This window comes from Gobio gobio (genome assembly GCF_949357685.1).
Source record: "Gobio gobio genome assembly, chromosome: 3".
Lineage (NCBI taxonomy): Eukaryota > Metazoa > Chordata > Actinopteri > Cypriniformes > Gobionidae > Gobio > Gobio gobio.
This window is the reverse complement of record NC_137099.1, coordinates 23,655,078-23,678,598: the sequence shown is the minus strand read 5'-3', so window position 1 is coordinate 23,678,598 and position 23,521 is coordinate 23,655,078. Positions and strand designations below refer to the sequence as shown.

Genomic DNA, 23,521 nt, shown 5'->3' with positions numbered 1-23,521 from the left:
TAAACTGCCGGACAGTTGCCCCTACAGTGGCCCACTCCTGCTGTACAGTATGCAATAATCAGTGCATATTAAGGGTGTAACGGCACACGTATTCGTACCGATCCGTTTCATTACAGGGCTTTCGGTATGGTGCATGTGTGTACTGAACGGTTCCGAGTGCAATCTTTAACAGTACGCTTGTTTTAAGCGCAGAACACACTTAAATCCGAGTTCCCACACTACGGTATTAAGTATTCTGTTCATTTTATCACGAAATTCAAACGATAAATGCTGTTTTGACACTCTTTAATGTGGCGTGACCGATCACCGTATAGACGCGTCAGTTCAAGCTGCGACGTGCCGCGCAAGTGAACATGATCATCTCTTCCTAAAGAATAAACATGAATTAATATCTTAAGGTATGTTGAGGATACATTACAACTTACTGAAACGTATCATATGTCGTGTAATCGCTCAATCAGTGTTTCAACGGTGGAAAGACGTCAATAAAACTGCTTGTAAACAATGTCAACTAGCATTACATTTACCTCAGAAGTCATTCAGTGTCCACAGCTGGTTAGTTCACTTGAGAAATGAACTCTTTCCCTAAATATATGCACTATATTAGTCTATATATATTCAGTATATTCTACTTAACCTGTTAGTGATGTCTTGATTATTTAATGTATGTTTAAATAAATCTGTCATTAAAATGACAGACACTGTGTATAAATGATTACATTTTAACAACGAATTGGATATTTTTTTTATTTTTATAATTAGATTTAGAAGTTTACATGTTTGCATAATATATGTTATTTTAGTGTCGATTATTAGATCTAAAAATAAATAGCAACTAAACAGTGGCGAACCGTCAGTTTTGTGTACCGTTAAACCCCTATTGCATATATTCCTTTCCAAACAAAGGCAGTGTTTGTATGCAAGCCTTTATAGGCCTAATAGAAATTAACTGCATTGATAAAGTGCATGTACCTCTCTTCTCTGCTGTATTTCCTGAAAGGCAGGGACACTGTCCTGGGCACTTCACAGAAATCTGCTTCCCAGAGATGCAAGCTTGATATTCTAGTTTACACTACAGCACACAAACACACACATAAAGCTCAGATTAGATAAATAAAGTACATTGTTGATCGAGGATTAATCTCTTGGTTGAATACCTCTGTGACACAGCATCATGAAAAGCAATTCAGACATACAGAAACACACAAACAGTGGCAGTTCTCACAAACAGGTAGTGTGCGTGTTACCTTGGTGGAGTAAGTGTGTCCATCTGTTCCACAAACAGGTGCAGGGTGCACAACTGGACATCTTTTGCATTTCAGCAGTGGTGAGTTCAAATTAATGTCCTTTAAACTGCACACAGAAAGAGAGATTGCTACTAATGAATTTGCGTCTAATAGTTTTATTGGCCAAATGCCCAAATTCAGAGGCAAACCGGTGCTCATTCGTGTGAGTGACAATCGTGTAGTGTGTATTATCAAAGACGTTATCTGACAGAAGTGCAAGTGTATCGCTGATACCCATGATACCCGCACTTTATCGTGTGAGATTTGATATTCCCACCTGAACATTAACCTATATAACATACCTATGATCCCTTTTTTGGGTGTAACCAACCAGTTGAGAATCCAATGTTGTTTTTTTCCATACTTTTATTTATTTATTTTTAATCTCTCTCTTTTTTTGAAATCTTTCTGTTGATTTCTGTGGTACTTCTCCTTAATATCCCTCTTTGTCTGTGTTTTTGATTGGGCCATTAAAAAAACATTTGTGTTATGCTATCAACCCCAATTCACTAAATGATTAGTTTCATAACAACAATCCAACAATACAACAGTAGCTTGCAAAATCCAGGTCAGTCTGTGCCTTATTTTCACCTCGGACACACACACACACACACACACGCACGCACGCACGCACGCACGCACGCACGCACAAACACACACACACACACACACACACACACACACACACACACACACACACACACACACACACACACACACACACACACACACACACACACACACACACACACACACACACACACACACACACACACACACACACACACACACACACACACACACACACACACACACACACACACACGCTCTCTCACTCTCTCTCTCTATCAGAAGAACTAATTCCCCGACTTTGGCAGGCAAGTTTGCCCAGTTAGTTCCAGGATAGGTTGACTGGGTAGGAACATAGAACAGCCCTTGTTTCCTCTCAAAAGCTTTTTTGCCATAAAATCAAATGTGCAGGAAAATGTACCATGTAAAGTCAATATATAAAAAAAGATCCCAAATGTTACAGCAAGTCCTTAACTGGTTAGAATGTTAACTCACCGACATACTCCATAACAAAATCAGTTGCAGTTGTGCACATTTCTTTTTCTAAATAAAACATCTTTTGTTATCCACATATGTATTTGTTTAGTTTGCAGAGGACCTGGCTTGGGAAAATATGGAATTATTACAAACTGAAAGCTTGACCATATAATTGGCACCATATATTTAATATTTGGTGGAACAGCCATGTGACAGTTCCAAAGCCTCTAATGACTCTGCATTTGTTAACGGTTTCTCCAATGGTATTCAGTAGAAATTAATTCTGGACTCACTACTTTCCACTCAGTGTTTTGTTTTCAACCCTTCCTGGGTGTTTGGTGAAGTGTTGATCTTCTAATGAGACGCAGCTTTCTAATGCTCCAAAATGTGTATTCAAATTAAAGATGTCATGCACAGATTCAAGCATGGCAGCAAGTGTGCTAATCTTTTTGGCCATGCCTGTACACCGTTTTTACTACTGTTTCGGCAATGAGCTGTAACTGTGAGTCAGATAGAGTGGAGGACGTTTACCTCATCCTGCGTTGACTGACACAGGTGGGTGTTTGGTAATCTTCAGCCACACACACTTTATGGCGGCCACATTTTATCTTGAGGCACGGATCTTTGGCAGGGTCCAGAGCTGAAACACATGCAAAAATAAACCTGTATATACATGTATATGTATACAAACCATGAAAACAGATAAACATAATTGTCATATTTAGCTATATTCTTCCCTAAGAATGAATTAACTTAGAATGAATTGTGCACACTGCACATTTGCTGTTTGCGTTGTTTCAGCACCTAAGATACTAGAAATTAATTGTGTGATTCGTGAACAAGGCAAAATCTATAATAAGAATTATAAAGGATGTGTGGTTGTACTAAAATCAATGACAATGACTTAAAGGGATAGTTCACCCAAAATGGAAAATTCTGTCATCATTTGCCTCAAGTTGTTTCAAACCTGTTTCTTCTGCTGAACAAAAAAATATATATTTTGAAGATGTCAGATGTCTGTAACCAAACAGTTGAATGGCCCCATTGACTTCAACTGTTTGATCACCCACATTCTTCAAAATATCTTTTGTGTATAACAGAAGAAAGAAATGGAAAAGTCTGTCATCAATTACTTATCCTCATGGATGGTGTTCCAATCCAAACCCATAATACTTTTGTTCTTCAAGACACAAATGAAGATATTTTTTTAATGAAATCTGAGAGATTTCTGTCCCTTCATTGAAAGACCTTTACATCTAAACTTTGATGCTTCAAAATGTTCATAAATACATCGTAAAAGTAATCCATAGTCTTCTGAAGATGAATGATCACATTTGATAAAGTAGATTTCATTTTTATTCACAAATAAATGCTGATCGACAAACATAGAGCACATCAAATATAAGTAAATGGAAGCTAAAACATGCTTCCTTGAGGTGCAAGAACCAATGAACCAATTGTGTACTCCACAAAAAAAGAGGAATAAACCATGACAACAAAGTTCTAAGTAAATAATCCATTGTGTCATTGTGTACATGATTAGACATACCACTGTATAATGTACATATACACTGTAAACCCGAATAAGTTGGCAAAATTAAAAAAAATTGAGGTAATCAGTTACATATTTTTTTAAGTTAAGAAATTCAAACTTTAAGTTAGCAGAACTTTCAGATTTGTATTTTGTACTCATACATTTAATTGCTCTTAACTTCAAATATTTTAGTAAACTAATTCATACATTTAAATTAAAATTATTAACTTAAAGATTTTTAGTAGTGGCTAGCTTTAACTAGCTAATTCAATAAATGCTACCTTGCTAATTGTTAACACAATATTTTGATAGCATCAGCATAGCAATATACAGAAATATAGAATATTTAACATACTGTATATCTGTTCTCAAACAAAGATCATGCTCCACTCATCATCGTAATGGTAATCATGGCAAAGAATGCCATGAAATATAAATTCCAGCCCAGTTTCAGTTCAATTTAAATTTGTCTAAATGAAAAGAAATAAGTTCATAAAACTCAAAACAATGAAACATTTCAGATTACTTAAAATGTGTCAGTTTTGTGAACTCAAAAGAAAAAGAACATTTTAAATACTCACAAAAGTTAATTTGATTGAAATGAAAGCTCTAGCATAAGTTCTGCTGGGAAGACTCAATTACTACGTCACTTATTGCCTTCATTCTAACCCAATTATATTATCATGCTCACCGTATAAAAGCCCGGTACTTACACATGTTTGAGTTCGCAGATACTGAAGTGACGATTACGCAGATCTGAAGCGACGATTACGCAGATCTGAAGCGACGATTACCCCCATCCTCCCCACCACCACCAGGATGGTCCTGTCCATACCTCCCGGGGGGTCGGCTGCGCCCCTGCCCTTGTCTTCAGGCAGGAATTGCAGATCCGATACCCTCGGATTATGCCTACGGACGGGGCCTACGCCAAATTGACTCTGTATATTATTAGCTTGCTGAGCTATTATTAAATGCACTATTGTTGATATAATTCTCCCGAGTCTTTCCTGCAGAACTATTTTGTTTAATTTGAATTAGCTCTACTCAAACCAAATAATTATTTTGAGCGTTAGGGTTTACTGTGTATATTTAATTTTAAGACGTGATCGAATATGTGCGCAAACACGGTGCTGGTTCACATTTGGAACATTAGAGTAGATGAAATACACTATATTGCCAAATGTTTTGAGACGTCTGCCTTTACATGCACATGAACCTTAATGACATCCCATTCTTAATCCGTAGGGTTTAAAATGGAGTTGGCCCACCCTTTGCAGCTATAACAGCTTTAACGCTTCTGGGAAGGCTTTCCACAAGGTTTAGGAGTGTGTTTATGGGAATTTTTGACCATTCTTCTAGAAGAACATTTGTACGGTCAGGCACTGATGTTGGATGAAAAGGCCTGGCTCGCAGTCTCCGCTGTAATTCATCCTAATGGTGTTCTATCGGGTCAGGACTCTGTGCAGGCCAGTCAAGTTCCTCCACACCAAACTCGTTCATCCATGTGTTCATGGAACTTGCATTATGGGCGCAGTCATGTTGGATAAGGAAGAGGCCATTCCCAAACTGTTTCCACAGAGTTGGGAGCATGAAATTGTCCAAAATATCTTGGTATGCTGAAGCATTAAGAGTTCCTTTCACTGGAACTAAGAGGCCAAGCCCGACCCCTGAAAAAAAAACACACCATAACAACCCCCCCCCCCCCAACACACACACACCACCAAACTTTACAATGCATTCAGGCAAGTACCGTTCTCCTGGCAACCGCCAAACCCAGACTCGTCCATTGGATTACCAGACAGAGAAGCGTGATTTGTCACTCCAGAGAACACATCTCCGCTGCTCTAGAGTCCAGTGGCGGCATGCTTTACACCACTGCATCCGGCGCTTTGCATTGCACTTGGTGATGTAAGGCTTGGATGCAGCTGCTTGGCCATGGAAACCCATTCCATGAATTTCTCTACACACTGTTCTTGAGCTAAACTGAAGGTCACACAAAGTTTGATGGTCTGTAGCTATTGACTGAAAGTTGGCGACTTCAGCATGCACTGACCCCGCTCTGTGATTTTACGTGGCCTACCGCTTCGTGGCTGAGTTGCTGTGGTTCCCTTTTGCTTCCACTTTGTTATAATACCACAAACATTTGACTGTGGACTTATTGCACAGGTGGCAACCTATCACAGTACCATGCTTGAATTCTCTGAGCTCCTGAGAGCGACCCATTCTTTCACAAATGTTTGTAGAAGCAGTCTGCATGCCTAGATGCTTGATTTTATACACCTGTGGCCATGGAAGTGATTTGAACACCTGAATTCAATAATTTGGAGGGGTGTCCCAATACTTTTGGCAATATTGTGTATGGCCATAAAATCTTGAAACACGTTCGCTCCAGTCTGGATATGTACTGTTATCCGTGCTGTTAAAATCATTGCCGTGTTAAAGGTCCCATGGCATGAAATTTTAATTTTAGGAGTTTTTCAACAGTACTATGAGTTCCCCTAGCCTGAATATTGTCCCCAAGTGGCTAGAAATTTTGATCGGTGTAAACCGAGTTCTGGCTGTCTTTTTCTTTCTTTGAGAAAATGACAGCCCAGATGTCATAACAGGAATGTTTACCTCCCTTTCCTCCGCCCAGAGAATTTGGCACGCCCATGCGAGCGCCATATTTGTTTGTCCTCGATGGATCATGGCTTGTGAATGAGTGAATGCTGCCAGTTTCTCAGTGTTTGGATGTATAAATGAAAACAGAAGTCTTTTCTCAGTTCCTTCTGATCTGTGATCAGTGATTTCTGATGTGTAGCTTATTATTCAAGTTCACACAGCACTTTATTATTCGTGCACACGCTGCGGCTTCTCTCTCTCCCGACAGAGCGGTGTTTTCGTGTTTTCTATCTTGTGAGTCAGTGTTTTTGTACGTCCTCATCGCGTCTATCTGTTCTAAAATGTGCATACAGTCGTTTCTGCTCAACATCGGCAGAGCCTCATCTTTAGAGATAAACTTCACGCACGCCGAGGCTCGGGCTGCACTGACCGGTCGGCCTTCAACATCACCGACCCCCAGTACTGCATCTCGCCCACAGCAGAGGCACCAAACGCGGCGCGAGATTAAGCAGAAGGGGGGTAAGCGTGAGCGTATCCGGTCTAGCCAGCCTAGCCCCACAATAAACTGGATTACATTCGATTACTCCCCTGTTGTGTCTTTTTTTGCGCTGTGTACTCAATACGCGTCACTAACGCTTTTCATATGATAGGAAAATATCTAAAAATAATGCTATAATCAACACTTACTCGTAACTCGTTCATCTCCTGTATCTCCATACATTACATGTGTTACAAAGTTGGTAATAAGGAGGAAGGCGGGCTCGGCGTGACTGGGACTCGTGTTTATTCAGAACTCTCAGATACAAACAAAATAAACTCACGCTGACAGCGCTCTCATAACTCAGTACAATATCACTATAGTTAGCAATCTCTCCGTCTCTGGTCCATTGATTTTCGGTTCGCGAACGAATCATTCTTTTGAACCGGTTCTTTTTAGAGAACCGGTTCTTTTTAGTGAACCGAACCAGTTCACCAAATCGGACTGAATCGTTCTAAACGGTTTGTGTCTCGAGTCAGCGCTGGTCCATCATTTACTGAAGTTACTAACTTTCTGACATGAGTGACAGTCCCTCCGACTAGAAATAAACTAATAACCTGAAGTATATGCTAGTAACTACAACAGTTCACTGAACTGAGACGTGCTGAGAGAACTGATGAGAAGTGACATCCGTCTCTCTGGCAGCAGGCTTGTGCCTCAGCTCGTAGACCTCGTTAAACCACGCCCCCTCCGCTCATTTCAAATGCAAAGATGTCAGCCAATCACAACAGTGGGCGTTTTTACTGAAGTCTCACAGCAGACACGCCCCTTGAAACAGGGCATTCAGCCACAGGGCAAACATCAGTATAGAAAAAATGCTTCTATTTCTAAATTATGACATTTTATGATGTAAAAATCATACTAACAATATAAGTACACCTCAGAATACATTATAAAATAAAATAAAAAATCCATGCCATGGGACCTTTAAGCTCAGAAAATGCTTTCATGCTCGTTATGTGTGTGTACATGTAAAATGCTTTTTACAGACATATTTTCCTTATGTGATGGTAGGTAGCCAAATGCACGCGGGGAAATGCAAAGAACTAACTCTTATGACCATGTCTCTGAAAGACAACAGTGCTGAGTTGAACAGACGATAGAGATACATGAACAGACCTGAAACGGCCTTTCATGACATTTGAATTCTCTGGTGTAATGCTAATGAGTTCCCATTCAGTCGGTCACTCTCGACGCCACGTCGGAGTACCGACGAATAGGAATCTCGCTCGCGAGAGCCAATCTACTTCGAATGTAACTAAACGAGCCAATGCACATTGGCATGCAATGATTGCACCAGGTGCTTATGCCACGCTGTGCGGGTATAAATGAGACACAGGTGATTGCATCAAATCAACCTTTTGCTTCGGAGCCGAGTGGTGAATGGTTTGTCCTAAAATCACTCTCTACAAAGCGTGTGTTAACATTATAACGAGTCAAGCTCTTCGGTGGACCTCTCCTCGTTTGGTGTTGGAGTGACAGCACTGCAGCGGGGTTGATTTCTCTCTTTCTTTTTCTATTTTGAGCAAAAACAAAAGGCTGTTCTCACAGCTGGTTCGGTGCGCTATTAAGAGCGCTGAAAAGCCGTTTTCACGGCTGGTAAGAGATCGCCTTCTATGAGAGAGAGAGCGCGCACGTCAGGCTGCACTTTTTCCCTGTCTGTGTCGCCGCGACTATTCCCCTGTGTGCTTCAGCACCGCGGAGAGCAGTTTCCCTAAAAGAGCTACACAGATAGAGCTTGCGTCTTTTTAAAGATGACATTCTATCTGTGTGTTTCTGGATGCGGTTGTTTCCTGTCCTCACTGACGGCCACGAACACTGTTTCACATGTCTGGGCGCATGCTGAGACTGTGTTCGTGGGTGGTCATGTTTTCTAATGAGAACATGACCACGTCGGCACGCCGGTCGGGACTCATCTTTCTCCGGGAAGCTTGAGTCCCCTTTGTTGTTGGCCAGCCGCCGCTCGTGTGTAAAAGCACAGCCGCGGGTCTGCTCGACACTCTGGGAGACCGCGTAGATCAGCGAGAGTTGCCGTCGGGGAAACCCGAACGGACCTCTCGTTTCTCTGCGTGCCGTGTGCCGTTGAGTGCTAGGCTGTAGCGCGGGTTGTCACGGCAACCCAGCGCTCGCTCTGCGCTCTAGGTGCGCTGTCCCCTTGCCTATTTCTCGTTGTAGCGCCCTCCCTGGCAACAGGAGAGGTCTATTTCAGTGAAATAGCTGGGGTGACCTGAGGAGAGGAGGGCTTCTCCTTCGGGGAACCAACCCCCTAGGGCCCCTCCCCCTCTAGCGCACTGCAAGCTGTGCAGCTCTGGGTGGAATTGCTGGTCCTTCTTATGGGGGAACCTAGCATTTCATTCAGTGCTCCAGCTGAGGATCAGATGTCAATCGCTGCATCGGAGAGAGGGCTGTTGTGCTCTGGGAATGAGGATGATATTGAGCCCACTGTAATGGTGTGTGCTTCGCTGAATCGGATTCAGAGTTAACAGCCATGCTTCCCGGGATCACTCCTATATGTGCATGGAAAACTTGGCAGTGTGGCACTTCTTTGGATATGGAAAGCCAAAAGGGCCAAAACTGCATAAGTTTTTCCTCTCTCACTACCCTCAACGGTGGGGTGGCTGTGCGCAGACCACCCCTGCCTGCACAGGGTAGTTCTGAGTTGAGGTTGAGCTGTGCATGTTGACTAACCGTGATCAAAGTCATGGCGCAGGCCCTCGGCCAGACGATGTCCACCTCAGTGGTCCAGAAAAACCTCCTGGCTTGCCTTGCTGAGATGTGAGTGGTCGTCAAAGTACGCTTTCTCGATGCTCCCATCTCACAAGGTGGCCTTGGGCGACACTGTTGAGAACTGGGCCCAGCAGTTCTTCGCAGTCGGTAGCAGGCTGAGGCAATCAAGAGCCTCCCCCGACGTACCATCAGAGTGCCTCGTGGGCCGCCCCTCAGTCTGCTCGTCGCCAAAGGCGTCGTCCCCTGCAAAAAACAAACAAACAAAAAAACACACTTGGCACAGCCTGCTCTACTGTGTCCTGCAGGGGATGACGCTACCTGTCTCTGCTGCTGTTTAAGCGGTCGGTGAAACATCACCTCTGAGACGGGTGACCGGGAGATGGGCGGGGCTGCTCTTCCCCGGAGGAGGGCCGGGTAGAAAATATTGAGTCAAAATCCGTTCTGCCGCTGGTGTCACAACCAGTGGTACCCAAATTCTCAAAAAAAAAAAAGAGCAGTTCCTCCCATCTCTGGGTCCCAAGGGGGTTCGGAGAGCTGTGGACGGTCAAACTCCGGACCACACTCATCCTCCTCCTTCGCCAGTGGACAGTAGTGGACGGTTCGAGGACGCAACCTAGCCTTCTCACGTACCCTCTGCCCTCTCGTGGAATCAGGTAAGTGTGCACCGCACACTCACAACCGCGCTGCGGGCCGCCTCCACGAGACAGCCGCCCCAGCCTGGTACCTGCATTCCACCTCGCTGCCCCACGGTGGGTACGCCGGTGGTCCCTATTGTTCCGCTTGCACGGACTCTGCGAGCCTGGCTAGAGCTCCCCAGTCCGTCTCGCTGGCTCATTCGGACCATCAGGCTCGGCTATGCGATTCAGTTCGCACTCTCCGGGTGAGCATCATACCGTCCTGCCGCCAGTCTTTCAGTGTCTTTTTGGAGACCGTTCGGGGTGGCACAGGTCGACCTGTTTGCCTCCCCAGAAACGTTCCACTGCCAGTGGTTCTATTCGCTGACCGAGGATACACTCGGCAGAGATGCCCTTGCGCACAGCTGGCCCCAGGGGCTGCGCAAATGCGTTTTCCCCAGTGAGCCTACTTGCACAGACACTGTGCAAGGTCAGGGAGGACGAGGAGCAGGTCCTGCTGGTGGCGCTGTACTGGCCCAACCGGACCTGGTTCCCAGAACTTATGCTCCTCGCGACAGCCCCTCCTTGGCCGATTCCTCTGAGGAAGGACCTTCTGACTCAGAGACGGGGCACCCTTTGGCACCCGCGTTCAGACCTGTGGAAGCTTCATGTCTGGCCCCTGGAAGGGACGCGGAGGTTCTAGGTGACTTACCCCAAGAGGTAGTTAACACCATCACTTCGGCACGAGCACCGTCTACAAGACAGGCTTACGCCTTGAAGTGGGACCTGTTCGTCGAGTGGTGTTCTTCTCGCCGAGAAGACCCCTGAAGATGTTCGATCGCGTCTGTGCTTTCCTTCCTGCAACAGGGGTTGGAGCGTAGGCTGTCGCCCTCCACCCTCAAGGTTTATGTTGCTGCAATATCTGCCTATCACAACCATGTAGAAGGTAAGACGGTTGGGAAGCACGACCCGGTCGTCAGGTTCCTTAGGGGGGCGAGACGGTAAAATCCTCCTCGCCCTCCCTCCATACCCTCTTGGGATCTTGCTCTGGTGCTCAGAGCACTTCAAGAATGCCCCATTTGAGCCTTTGCAGTCAGCAGAGCTAAAGATTCTGTCTATGAAAACTTTGCTGTTGGCTGCATTGGCCTCCATCAAGAGGGTAGGGGACCTGCAGGCATTTTTGGTCGACGAATCGTGCCTAGAGTTCGGGCCGGGTGATACCCACGTGGTGTTGAGACCCCGGCCTGGCTATGTGCTGAAGGTTCCTACCACTCCCTTCAGGGACCAGGTGGTGAACCTGCAAGTGCTGCCCCCGGAGGAGGCAGACCCAGCCCTAGCTTTGCTCTGTCCCGTCCGCGCTCTGCGGGTTTACGTGGATAGAACTCAAAGCTCTTTGTCTGTCACGGAGGCCAGCAGAAGGGAAAGGCTGTCTCCAAGCAGAGGATGGCCCACTGGATAGTGGATGCCATCACCTTGGCTTAACAAGCACAAGGTGTGCCCTGTCCGCTCAGGGTGCGAGCACACTCTACTAGAAGTGTTGCATCCTCCTGGGCGCTGGCATGTGGCGCCTCGCTGTCAGACATCTGTAGAGCTGCGGGCTGGGCGACACCCAACACGTTCGCTAGATTCTATAGCCTACGTGTAGAGCCGGTCTCCTCCTGTGTTCTCACCTCAAACGGGTAGAAGCACTGAGAGGCCCCGTCTGTTGTCGGCTTGCTGCGCTACGGTGCTTATATTCTCCAGAAGCAAACTCTGTGAGTCCTCCACCGCCCTCGGTGCTGGACGTGGCGGAACGTCTGGCATCAGGCCCCTTGCCGCTGAATCCTTGAGAACCGGTATTGGGCTCGGGTTATATGAGTGACCCTACGGGGATCCCATATATCTTTCCACGGTCGCTCCTACGGGAAGCCCGTGTCTTTCCCTTGGGAGAGCCTTCCCGTCAATGGGACTGAGCCCCCTCTCTCCGTTGCGGGCTACGGCTCAGCATTGTACTCCACATAATTCCTTCGGGGTACGATGTGGGCTCCGCAGCGTCCCCTTCACTAGGGCACGCTTCCCAGTGTTATCCAATAAATCACTGAGCGGGTCTTGCGGAACGGCAGTGATGGACTTCCCGGTGTGAGCCCCGTCTCATCAGGTAAGAGAGCTCAGGTGGCTCACACAGGGCACTGGAAGGGGGCAGAGGCCATGGCGCTTTGGTAGGGATTCCTATTCGTCGGTACTCCGACGTGGCGTCGAGAGTGACCGACTGAATGGGAACGTCTCGGTTACGTATGTAACCCTCTGTACCCTGCTGGGGTGCCTGTCTACCTACTCGGCTCCTCAGCAAAAGGCTGATTTGATGCAATCACCTGTGTCTCATTTATACCCGCACGGCGTGGCATGAGCACCTGGTGCAATCATTGCATGCCAATGTGCATTGGCTCGTTTAGTTACACTCGAAGTAGATTGGCTCTCGCGAGCGAGATTCCTATTCGTCGGTACTCCGACGTGGCGTCTCCGTTCCCTCCTTCAGGGAACGAGGGTTACATACGTAACCGAGACGTTTCTTCTCGTTAATAATGCGCACCAAGCTGCTCAATAATAAAACGCAGAAAACATTGTTTATACTTGTAGCACTATAAAACATATATCGCGATTCCTATTTGATGTTGGTATATAGTGCAGCAAATTTAGCTGCAACCAATTGACTCTGCACAAACCATCTTTTCCCACTCTGTGACCCACAGTTTGAAAATCCTTGCTCTACAATATGTCAATTTACGATGTATTTTTGATGCTTGAAAAAGTTAATAATTTTCAATAGAGGGACAGAAATCTCTTGGGTTTAATTAAAGATATCTTAATTTGTGTTTTGAACTTATGGGTCTGGAATAACAGGGTGAGCAATTTTCTTTTTTGGGTGAACTAGACTTTAAGCACTATTTTAGCACATTTAGCACCTGGTTAAGCTGGATTGGTGGTGGATTTACTAACATGCCCAGGTTTTTGCACTGAATTACAGCATGCAAAAGTGTCGTTACTTTTTAGTTACGGTGGATTTGTGGATACGGTGGATAACTCTTAGTGAATTTGCCCACTGAATAGCAAATGCCCTAAACTTCTCAAAACACTTAACTCCAAAAATGAATCAGTTGTTCTTCACAAAAAATTTATTTCAGGTGCAGCGTTCAATATATATATGCGAAGTATGATCTGTCTGATTTCACTGTGTGTGTAAATAAGGATTCTATATCTGTTATAGCCTAAAATGTGGCGAAAGCTCTGAGACGAAAAGAAAGAAAGCTAGAGAGAGAAAGAGAGAGAAGGAAGGAAGAGTAGAAAAGGAGAGAGAAAGAATAAAAGACTTCTAATGCCATTAAGTGCTTTTATAGTCCTAAGAGGCTCATGCACATGCACAGAGGAAGAAAGACAATATCTCACAAACTCATCCTTTACCTTCCCTTGTCAAAGCACACACACACACACACACACACACACACACACACACACACACACAGCCATAGCCACACTTCGAACGCTCTCTGACCTCACATGGTAAGAGCCTTAGTCAAATCCTGCACAGGCTTTAGGGCTTATCCAATCCCAATCTCCTCAGCACCCTCTGAGTCCATTGTCCGTGTGTGTGTGTGTGTGTGTGTGTGTGTGTGTGTGTGTGTGTGTGTATGTGTATGACAACATTTGTGATTGATTTTTGCATCATCATGTCGGAGTATGATCAGAATCCGTTTTAAATTGCTCTTTTTGACTCATTCAATGCTCTATCAATAGTCATTTGCATAAATATCAAACTTGTGATGAATATTCAAGGGGCTTTTAATGACTTTCGAATATGCATAATCTCGTAAGATTTACTGCACACTGTGAGCTTGATGTGATGGAGAGTCTTGAAAAGCACTTTTCTCATTTTCTCAGACAGATGTAGCGTGATGATATGGGTATTAGGCCACAGCATGTGACTGTGAATTCGCACAACATATATGCCTGATTAACATCCATTTAACACTGAAAACCAGCAAGAGACTATGGCTCAAAGGAGAAGAGATACAGATCTTTCCATTTCCAATGACCTCAATAAAATGAGTAGCTTATAACATAAATACATTTTCATCATTAAGGCAATTCTTCTGCCATTTCTACTACTAATAAAGCAGTAAAAAAAAAGTTACGATGTTGAGATTTCATGGCTTAATATGCTCTTATAAGTATCCATATACCACAGGACTGTTGAATCTTTAATACTGATTATTTAACAGACATTTATGTTATTTCTGAAATTAAAGTTTCAAAATATTTAATTAAAGTGCCATCTACCTTATAATTATAATTATAATTATTTATTTTTGGAAAGGAATATATGGAGAGCGTATTCATTTCAGAAGTCACGTATACCACTGTTTGGGGTCTGTAAGATTTTTTAAAAATGTTTTGATAAAAAAGTCACTCATGCTTACCAGGGCCAGGCCAAAAAATTTAAAAGTAATTTGAATTAATATTACAATTTAAAATAACTTTTCTTTTCTTGAATATATTTTAATATGGTCAACATGAATTTATGAAAAAATTTTCAGCTGTACAAACTTTTCATTCTATCTCCTATCCCTAAAACAAACCCTTACAGAAAGCCTTCTGCATTTTTACATAAAAAAAAAAACACACACACACACACAAAAACATTTAGTACGATTTATGAACTGTTTTCCTCATGGGGACCGAAATTTTGTCCCCACAACGTCAAAAATTTCAGGTACCTTTACTTACTATCGTAGGCCACACACACAGAAAACCTTGTTACTCCAATAACAGCTAAGAAATAGCGAGAGTTTGGGAGATGCTTTCAAAGTAACAGCATTTTCGGCTACATAATCAGTGATGTTAGAAAGAAGTTGTGCACCCAAGCGTTTTTAATACCGAAAAACCTGAAAAATGTCTTGAGATAATCAAGTGCAATAACTGACTTTGGACTTTTGCATTTTTGAAAATGATTAATAATGAACACTCCCCTAATCCTTTACTGTTTAAACAAATAGTCCCACCTCAAACTCACGCCATTGGATAAACAGTTGTTGCTGAGTCTGGCTGGTCAGAAGAAAGAATTTTACAAAAAAATGAACAAAAAAAATGACATTTCGGCTTTAGAGTTTTCTTTGATTTTAAACTCTAAACGCATGAAAAACACAAAGATGTTGCTAATTTTGGTTGAAAGTCTTACCTTGATCGAATGGTTTTGCTGGGCTCCATGTTCCTGGTTCCTAAAACAGAAGTTGATCAACAGAATTAATCAACAGTCTGCATTTGTGCATTTGTTTTTTTTTCTGAAATTCTAAATTCTCTTTTATGCAAGTACTTATTTTTATATTGCCTTGCCAGTAGTTACACATTCAGCTCAACATGTGCTTAGAAGCAGTTACATTCAATACACGTTGCACATATTATCATGCAACTACAGCAGTATTAAGGACACATAACGTAAACTTGGAAGGATTTCCTTGCAGACAAACAGGCAGATTAGCAAGACTCTGTTTCAATGGAAAAACAAAGGCACAATCATACAAACCTCCACCTCCTGATTGTAGAGGAAGCATTGTGGAGAAAACAAATAAACATTAGACAGAACATTAAACACTGATCACTTCAACAAAACAACACACAATGGAACAGAATAAACAACAGAATATGCCATAAACACAGAAATAACAATGAAATGCATATGTATGACTTGGCATTGTCCCTGTTTATACTGGACTGTCACATTCAGTAATTGGTCTGCACTTGTATTCATTCTTAATTAAGATAGTTAATATGTCAGTTTCCATCATATGTCCAATGAAGACTGATAGCACAAATGGTTACACACACACACACACACACACACACACACACACACAAAAATGGACATGACATGGCAACATTGTGGTCCTTTTGCAGTTAAACATTTTTGATGACTGTCATTTCTCTCTCTCCTTCCTCTAAGTGTGTGTTTGCGTGTGTGGCATGTAAATGCATCTTGGGATAAGCAACACCACATGAAATCCATTACAGCATCTCCGTTGGTCATTCATAATATCCTTTCCCTACTTTCCTGCTCACAAAGAACTTTATATCTCAGCCTCACTGTGTGTTAACACTTTCATTGTTCTTTTTCCTCTTGTTTGGGCCTCTATTTCAGCAGCTAAATATGTTGCCCCCAATCTACACCTAGATCTCTCTTGATTTTGTGCAGTTGTTTTTCTGTCTGTCTTTCTTTTTCGTACAGATTATTATATTCATCTAAGACCTACATAGAGAATGTGAGGGAGCAGAGGATAGAAATAGAATTGCCTCCATTATGTTGCAAGGATCCTTTATATGAAAGTCATGTGATAGCATGACTGTGTGAAAGAACGGGTCAACTGCGGCCCTCCTGTCTTGCTTGTACTGCCGATGCTTTAAACACGAATATTCACATGCTTTCACCAGAAAGGAAAGCGACACAAAATATAAAAACTTAAAGGTGCTGTATGTAAGTTTATCACTAAAAATACCTAAAAATAAGCCTAAAAATACCATAATATGTTTGCAGATATTTAGGAAACATGCTAAATTCGCCTACTTGTTTCTAAGAAAAAACAATGCTACAGACAGTTATTCTACTTTGAAATGTGCGTTCCGTGTCGGAATGTGTGTTTTTGTTTTGGTCTGTGCGAAACTGCACGTTGCCGGTTTACCCAATAGTATTTCGCCACCACAGGTTGGCAGTTGGCGGAAAACACAGTATATATATTGCTGCCATTGTAGCCTGCAAACTGGGTCAGAGATCGCAGATTCTACCCAACCTAAAAAGCCTCTGTATCCATCTAAAAATCTCATATAAAAGCATATTAAAACGCAGATAAATCATCTCATCAACTTACAGTGTGGCTTTTATTGTCAATTGTGTGTGTTTAAGCTGGCAACCCGCGTGAGCGTCAAGTCTGAGGAGGAAACAACGATCTCCAATATTTTGAAATTGGACTGCAGTACCTATTTCAATCCTACCTTTTAAGAACGCATTTAGTGTCGCTTTCCTTTCTGGTGAAAGAATGTGAATTTTCGTGTTTAACCCTTAAATGCATACCTCGGGTCTTTAGCGACCCGAGACGTCATTCACTACCCTCCTCCTCATTCATTTTTTAAAGTTAGACATCAACCTTCTTAGTATTCCTCAATCAATTCATTTTAAACAATATAACAAGAAAAAAATAATACAATTATGATTGAATGCCTGTTTTTCCACCAGTTGTGGAAAGATTGTACGTATTTTTTTCTGCACAATAATAAATGAATCAATAATGATAAAATAAGTGCAATTCACCTTTATTCCACAAGGTGGCAATGTCTGATACACAATGAAGACGTTGAAAATGAGTTTTGAGAATATGCGTGAGATCGCGAATATGAGCCAGATGCTGAATGTACTGGGAAATGAGCTCTGACGAGGACAGTGATGATGGTATAAAACATCTGCTCAAAGCTCCAAAAGGTAACGAAATATGTTTTATTTTATTCTTCTGTAATTGTTGCTCTAATATCAGGAGTTTTATATATTATCTCGACAGGTAGAGATCCATCCATGTTAGATATAGATCCGGGTCGCTAAAGACCCCAATATGTAAGAATGTTTGGCGAAACAGTCATGCATTTAAGTGTTAAAGCATCTGCAGTACAAGCAAGACAGGAGGTTGACCCGTTCTATGTCAGTTTCCATCATGTGTCCACTGAAGACTGATAGCACCAAATGGTTACACACACATAACAATTATATATTACTAAATTATTAGGTCATATTTCTGATACTGTGTTAAAATAGAGTTTGAATCCTGCTCAGTCCTAATTAATCCTTGCCAATATGAAATTCATTCAATTAAATGAGGCAATTGAATGAATTCAACTGATTCAAAGAATTTAAGTGCAAACCATTTTTAATTACCCTGTGGTGAAAATCAAGTTTTTAATGTTGTTTATATGTATATATGGTGTTTTTAATATGCTTTAAGACAAGCCATGTGCCAATTTATAAGTCAACACAATTGCTGAGTATTTTCTCCTTAAAACTGCAGTGAAAAAGAGACAAAGTGTCAAAAACGCGGTTTGAAATCGCCGGTGTTTCTTACGTCACAAACTACCTTGTCTCCAATCACGCCAACGTGTGGGTGGTTTTAGAATATCATTAACTATGACCGCTCTGAAACAGGGGAGTCTCACGAGAAGCCAGGTTATCTTAGTATATTTTTCTGCTGATATGAAAAATCGGGTACATTTACCAATAAAGAGGATGAATTATGTATATGATGTATATTACAATGTTATGATGTACTATATGCCTTTCTCCAATGACGTAAGTTGATCAAAGCATTTCTAATGATGCTGATTTTTAGAAGGCAGCTGTCTGACTCTGAGGTGACGAACGGGAACATGGTTCATGTCACATTAGCAACACATTACTAGCGGTTTGATAACCTAGTCAAGCCAAAGGCTAATCATTAATTATCGCTATGTGTCCAACGCTGTAGAGCGCGATACATAAAACGCATTACCATTCTGAAACAACGACTTGTAGACGACCCTGTATGTGTGAGAGGAGGCGGGGATAATTTGCATATTCATGGATCAGCGTATACAAAGTGAATCAAGGGTGTAGTAACATTCAAGCTATTTTAAGGCATGAATAAAAAATATAACCGGAAAACTTTTTTTTCTATATGCCATTTTGGTGATCAAAGATGAATTTTAAGGGATAAAATGATTGACTACACGGGGACTTTAAATGTGTTTTTTTATTTATTTAAAGGTATATTTCTTAACACTCAGTAGGAAACCATATACTGACCTTCAAGTAAATATTTATTGGATATAATCCTGAATTGAACAGCATTTGAACTATTTACTTACACATTTTTTTCCTGGCCTGGGTAAGTGTTTCATTCCCTTCTGCTGAATGTATGTGATTTTGTGCGTGTGCGCTGCATGCTCCATTAAGCCATCGAGCCTTTCTACAGCTCTGATAGTGACAGTAATCTGTGCTCCTTCATTGTCTGCTGCTTCACATCTCTCACAATCAAGAGCAGGAACAGCCTCAAAACCATAGTAAACATCTGCTCTGAAATCACTGGAGTGGGTTTACGAAGTCTAGACACTATGAACAGCAGACCAGAAGAAGAGGCCCATTAAAGATGATAGCTCTGAGCTGTTACTAGAAATGCCCTCATAACACCAGCTACTTCTTAGCTGCTAATAATCTGACTATTAAGGCAAGATTCAGATTGCAGATATTATTACTTTCTGCTGTTTATAGCGTGAGTTATAACATTTTATTTATTTTATTAAGATTATTGTGTATACTGTTGTATTGTACATTCCATAATATATTTTGTTATATATTTATTCTGTTTATGGTTGTTATTCCACTTACATTACTTACCATGTCACATTTCATTGTGCATAACAACACAGTATATTTTGTAAGATATTTTATTTCTATAATTTATTGTAAGACTACTAAGCGTGTTAGTGTGAGTAATTAATGACAGGATTATCATTTTTTAGAATAATTTTTTGGGTGAACTAACCCTTTAAAAGAAATGTTTTCTTTTTAAATCATTGTTTTAATAATCTTTTGCCATGCTTTAAAACTTATTTTGATGTGTTGACAAACACATGAAAGCACATGTAAAGTACTTAATTATCATTTTAATAGGAGTGTGTTATTTAATATTACATTTAAAGTTAATATATTTTAAATGTACTAAACGACAGCTTCATCATTATTACACACAAGTCAATAGAAATGACATTTAAGATAATTTAGTTTACCATAAATGTTTGTTAGTATATTATATTCAGCAGTACATTATGAAATTAAATTAAAGATGTACTTAAATCCTAGTTTTTCCTAGCATCAACAAAGCATTCTAAAGTTCAGCTAATTGCATTTAATATACATTTAAACAATAATTCATTTTCATTTAATTGTTAACATGCAATTGAGTGTCTGAAAACATTACATTCAGTTCACAATTAAGTATATCTTTTTAAAGTATATTTCCATAATAAATGCTCACAAGGAAATAAATATAATACTACCGCGACTGGATTCTGAAATATACACTATATTGCCAAATGTTTTGGGACACCTGCCTTTACATGCACATGAACTTTAATGACATCCCATTCCTAATCTGTAGTGTTTAATATGGAGTTGGCCCACTCTTTGTAGCTATAACAGCTTCAACTCTTCTAGGAAGGCTTTCCACAAGGTTTAGGAGTGTGTTTATGGGAATGTTTGACCATTCTTCTAGAAGAACATTTGTACGGTCAGGCACTGATGTTGGATGAGAAGGCCTGGCTCGCAGTCTCCACTCTAATTCATCCCAAAGGTGTTCTATCGGGTTGAGGTCAGGACTCTGTGCAGGCCAGTCAAGTTCCTCCACAAACCAAGCTCCAATCTCGCTCATCCATGTCTTTATGGACCTTGCTTTGTGCACTGGTGTGCAGTCATGTTGGAACAGGAAGGGTCCATCCCCAAACTGTTTCCACTGTTTAGTAGTGAGGAAATTTCACAAAAGGACTTATTGCACAGGTGGCAACCTATCACAGTACCACGCTTGAATTTTCTGAGCTCCTGAGAGCGACTCATTCTTTCACAAATCTTTTTAGAAGCAGTCTGCATGCCTAGGTGCTACACCTTTGTCCATGGAAGTGATTGAAACACCTGAATTCAGTGATTTGGAGGGGTGTCCCAATACTTTTGGCAATATAGTGTATAAGCAGCACACTCCCATCTCAGCTTATTGAATTCCCATAAAATGTCCTTCTGTATTCACCTGTAACCCCGTGCCTGTTTGCCTGATCCTCCCTGTGCCAAAACGCTTTTCAGGGATTTATAAAGTCACATTATATTTTATTGTAAATGCATCTAAATCTATAATGAATAATTAGAGTGTGCAATACTGATCACTGGTTTTATTTAAATATACTCTGTATCACCAATGCTTAAAATACACATACACAAACAGAATACCTTAGAACACAATAAATCATGTTTAGTTCCACTATAATCACTTTAAGGGCATTTCTCCACATACAGAGGGATTTCCTTGGGAATTATTAAAAGGCTTTCAAGCATATGTCAAATAAATAACTAATAAAAAAACAGCTCAACCTTAATCTGTTAATACTAAATACAACGTTAAATCAGTGACAGTGTACAGCAAAATCCTATTCTTATCAGCATCACACACATTTACTGTAGCATATTGAGAAACAGGGCTGTGTGTGTGTGTGTGTGTGTGTGTGTGTGTGTGTGTGTGTGTGTGTGTGTGTGTGTGTGTGTGTGTGTGTGTGTGTGTGTGTGTGTGTGTGTGTGTGAGGGCGGCCAGCATGACAGCAAGGCGGCTGTTCTCTCATGCAGAAAGTGCCGGAAGCGTCTCACCCTTCTGACATCATTCATTCTTTATGACTCTCTGCACCCCCCATCTCACCCACCCACCCCCTCGCTCTCTGTCCAGTCTTTAACCACATACGCATTCACAAGGGCACCACAAACAGGCACATACAGGCACAACCATACAGAGAGAGCAGAAGCTACATACAATCTGAACAGAATCAGTCCATGCCACTCTAACACCAGATGCTACATGATATGAGCGATAAAAGCGAACTCTTCAGGGGCTTTCAAGCTGACAGCGATTTACAGTGACAAAGCGGCCTGAAGTCATTCATTTTTAAAGAGAGTTGACAATTTCCGGCGAGTTGAGTGACAGCGACTGTTGCCAATGCTTTATGCAAATGAGAACCGATTTGAGCGACTCCCATTGGGATTGCAGACTGTGATCACTGCTCTGTTGAAGCGAATTTGAAATTGTAGCCTTTAAGTTTAGTCAGCTATTAATTTGAGTACTATTTAGACTATAGTTACTCTATAGTTGGAGGACTATAGTTTTAGCTGCTTTTTTAAAAAAGGTGTTAGCTAACCAAGATAACGAACGTTTCTACTTAGGCTTTCACCCAGGGGGTTGGGACTCTGGACCCACGAGACTGCGAGTTATGTATTAATAAACATTTTAAAAAAAACAATCAACAATCATTATAATAAACTAAAACAAGTAAAAAATAAAAATGTAAATGAGAATATTTAACTATGTTCCCTGAACTTTTCATTTCCATCCATCCATCCATCGTTTGTCACTACAAAGCTTCTATTTTAAAAACGTCTCTCAAGCCCAAAGAATACTTCAGTGTACAGTGCGCGTGATGCGTATTTCGTCAACAGAAGAGTTTTTGTAACTGCGTGGACGCCATGCTCAATAATTTTTTCTGCAGTATCTACATGGGTTGTAACTCGTGGCGAGAGATTGCTCAAAACTGTGCATATGTCAAACGCCTGTGTATGTGTACGAGTCAAAAGAAGTATATTTTGCAAGGCTGTGCGTTCGACAGTGTGCACATGCACATGTACGCATAAAAAAAACGAAGTATACTTTGGGCTTTTAAAAAGTGTAGCTAATATATTATTATACCTGCAATCAATATCATAGAGAGATTTAATTAGTGTGAAAAGCATTTAATTTTAAATCAGATATTTTCATCCTGCTTTGTTGGGCTGCATAGCCCATAAAATCTCATTGGTTCAAAATAACTCCACACATAACTTTACATTTAAACATTAAATATTTTCTGACCGGCTGTAACTGTGTCATGTCACACAAGTTCAGTTAGCTTCATGATTAGTATCAGCTGTGTTAGATTTTGTTGAGGGAGAATGAATGTTCAGTATTAACATCACTCAGACACAAGTTTGCCTGTGTTTGTGTGTCCACGTGAATTGTCCTAAGGGCTATTTTCATAAACATGCCATAATTTCTCCTCTCTCTCTCTCTCTCTCTCTCTCCATTAGCTCAAGGCCTGGAGCAGACTGCCAACCTCCATTCCATTAAGAGGACAAAGAAAAGAGGGTGAATGAGAGAACAGAGCGATATACACAAAGACAAAGCTGCAAGGATGAAAGGGAGAAAGAAAGAGATATACAATTCAGAGTACGGAGTATGAATTGGTTATCTTTAGTTAATCTATATTCTTCAACACAATCTCTCCATATGTTAGTACAGGAGTTTATGGCACCACAGTGTTCCTCACCCTGAATTCCACTACCGAATGG

General features: G+C 41.5%; 1 protein-coding gene across 2 annotated transcripts in view; it reads right to left on the bottom strand.

Moving 5' to 3' along the window:
* spock3 (SPARC (osteonectin), cwcv and kazal like domains proteoglycan 3) overlaps positions 1 to 23,521 on the bottom strand; it is a gene marked incomplete at its 5' end in the record, with an annotated part of 68,531 nt that overhangs the window by 39,202 nt on the left and 5,808 nt on the right. For both annotated transcript variants that reach the window (XM_079812241.1, XM_079812240.1), the window contains 4 exons: positions 973 to 1,072; positions 1,248 to 1,353; positions 2,865 to 2,973; positions 15,560 to 15,599. In XM_079812241.1, coding sequence (XP_079668367.1) covers positions 973 to 1,072; positions 1,248 to 1,353; positions 2,865 to 2,973; positions 15,560 to 15,599 — 355 coding nt within the window. The remainder of the gene's footprint in view (positions 1 to 972; positions 1,073 to 1,247; positions 1,354 to 2,864; positions 2,974 to 15,559; positions 15,600 to 23,521) is intronic.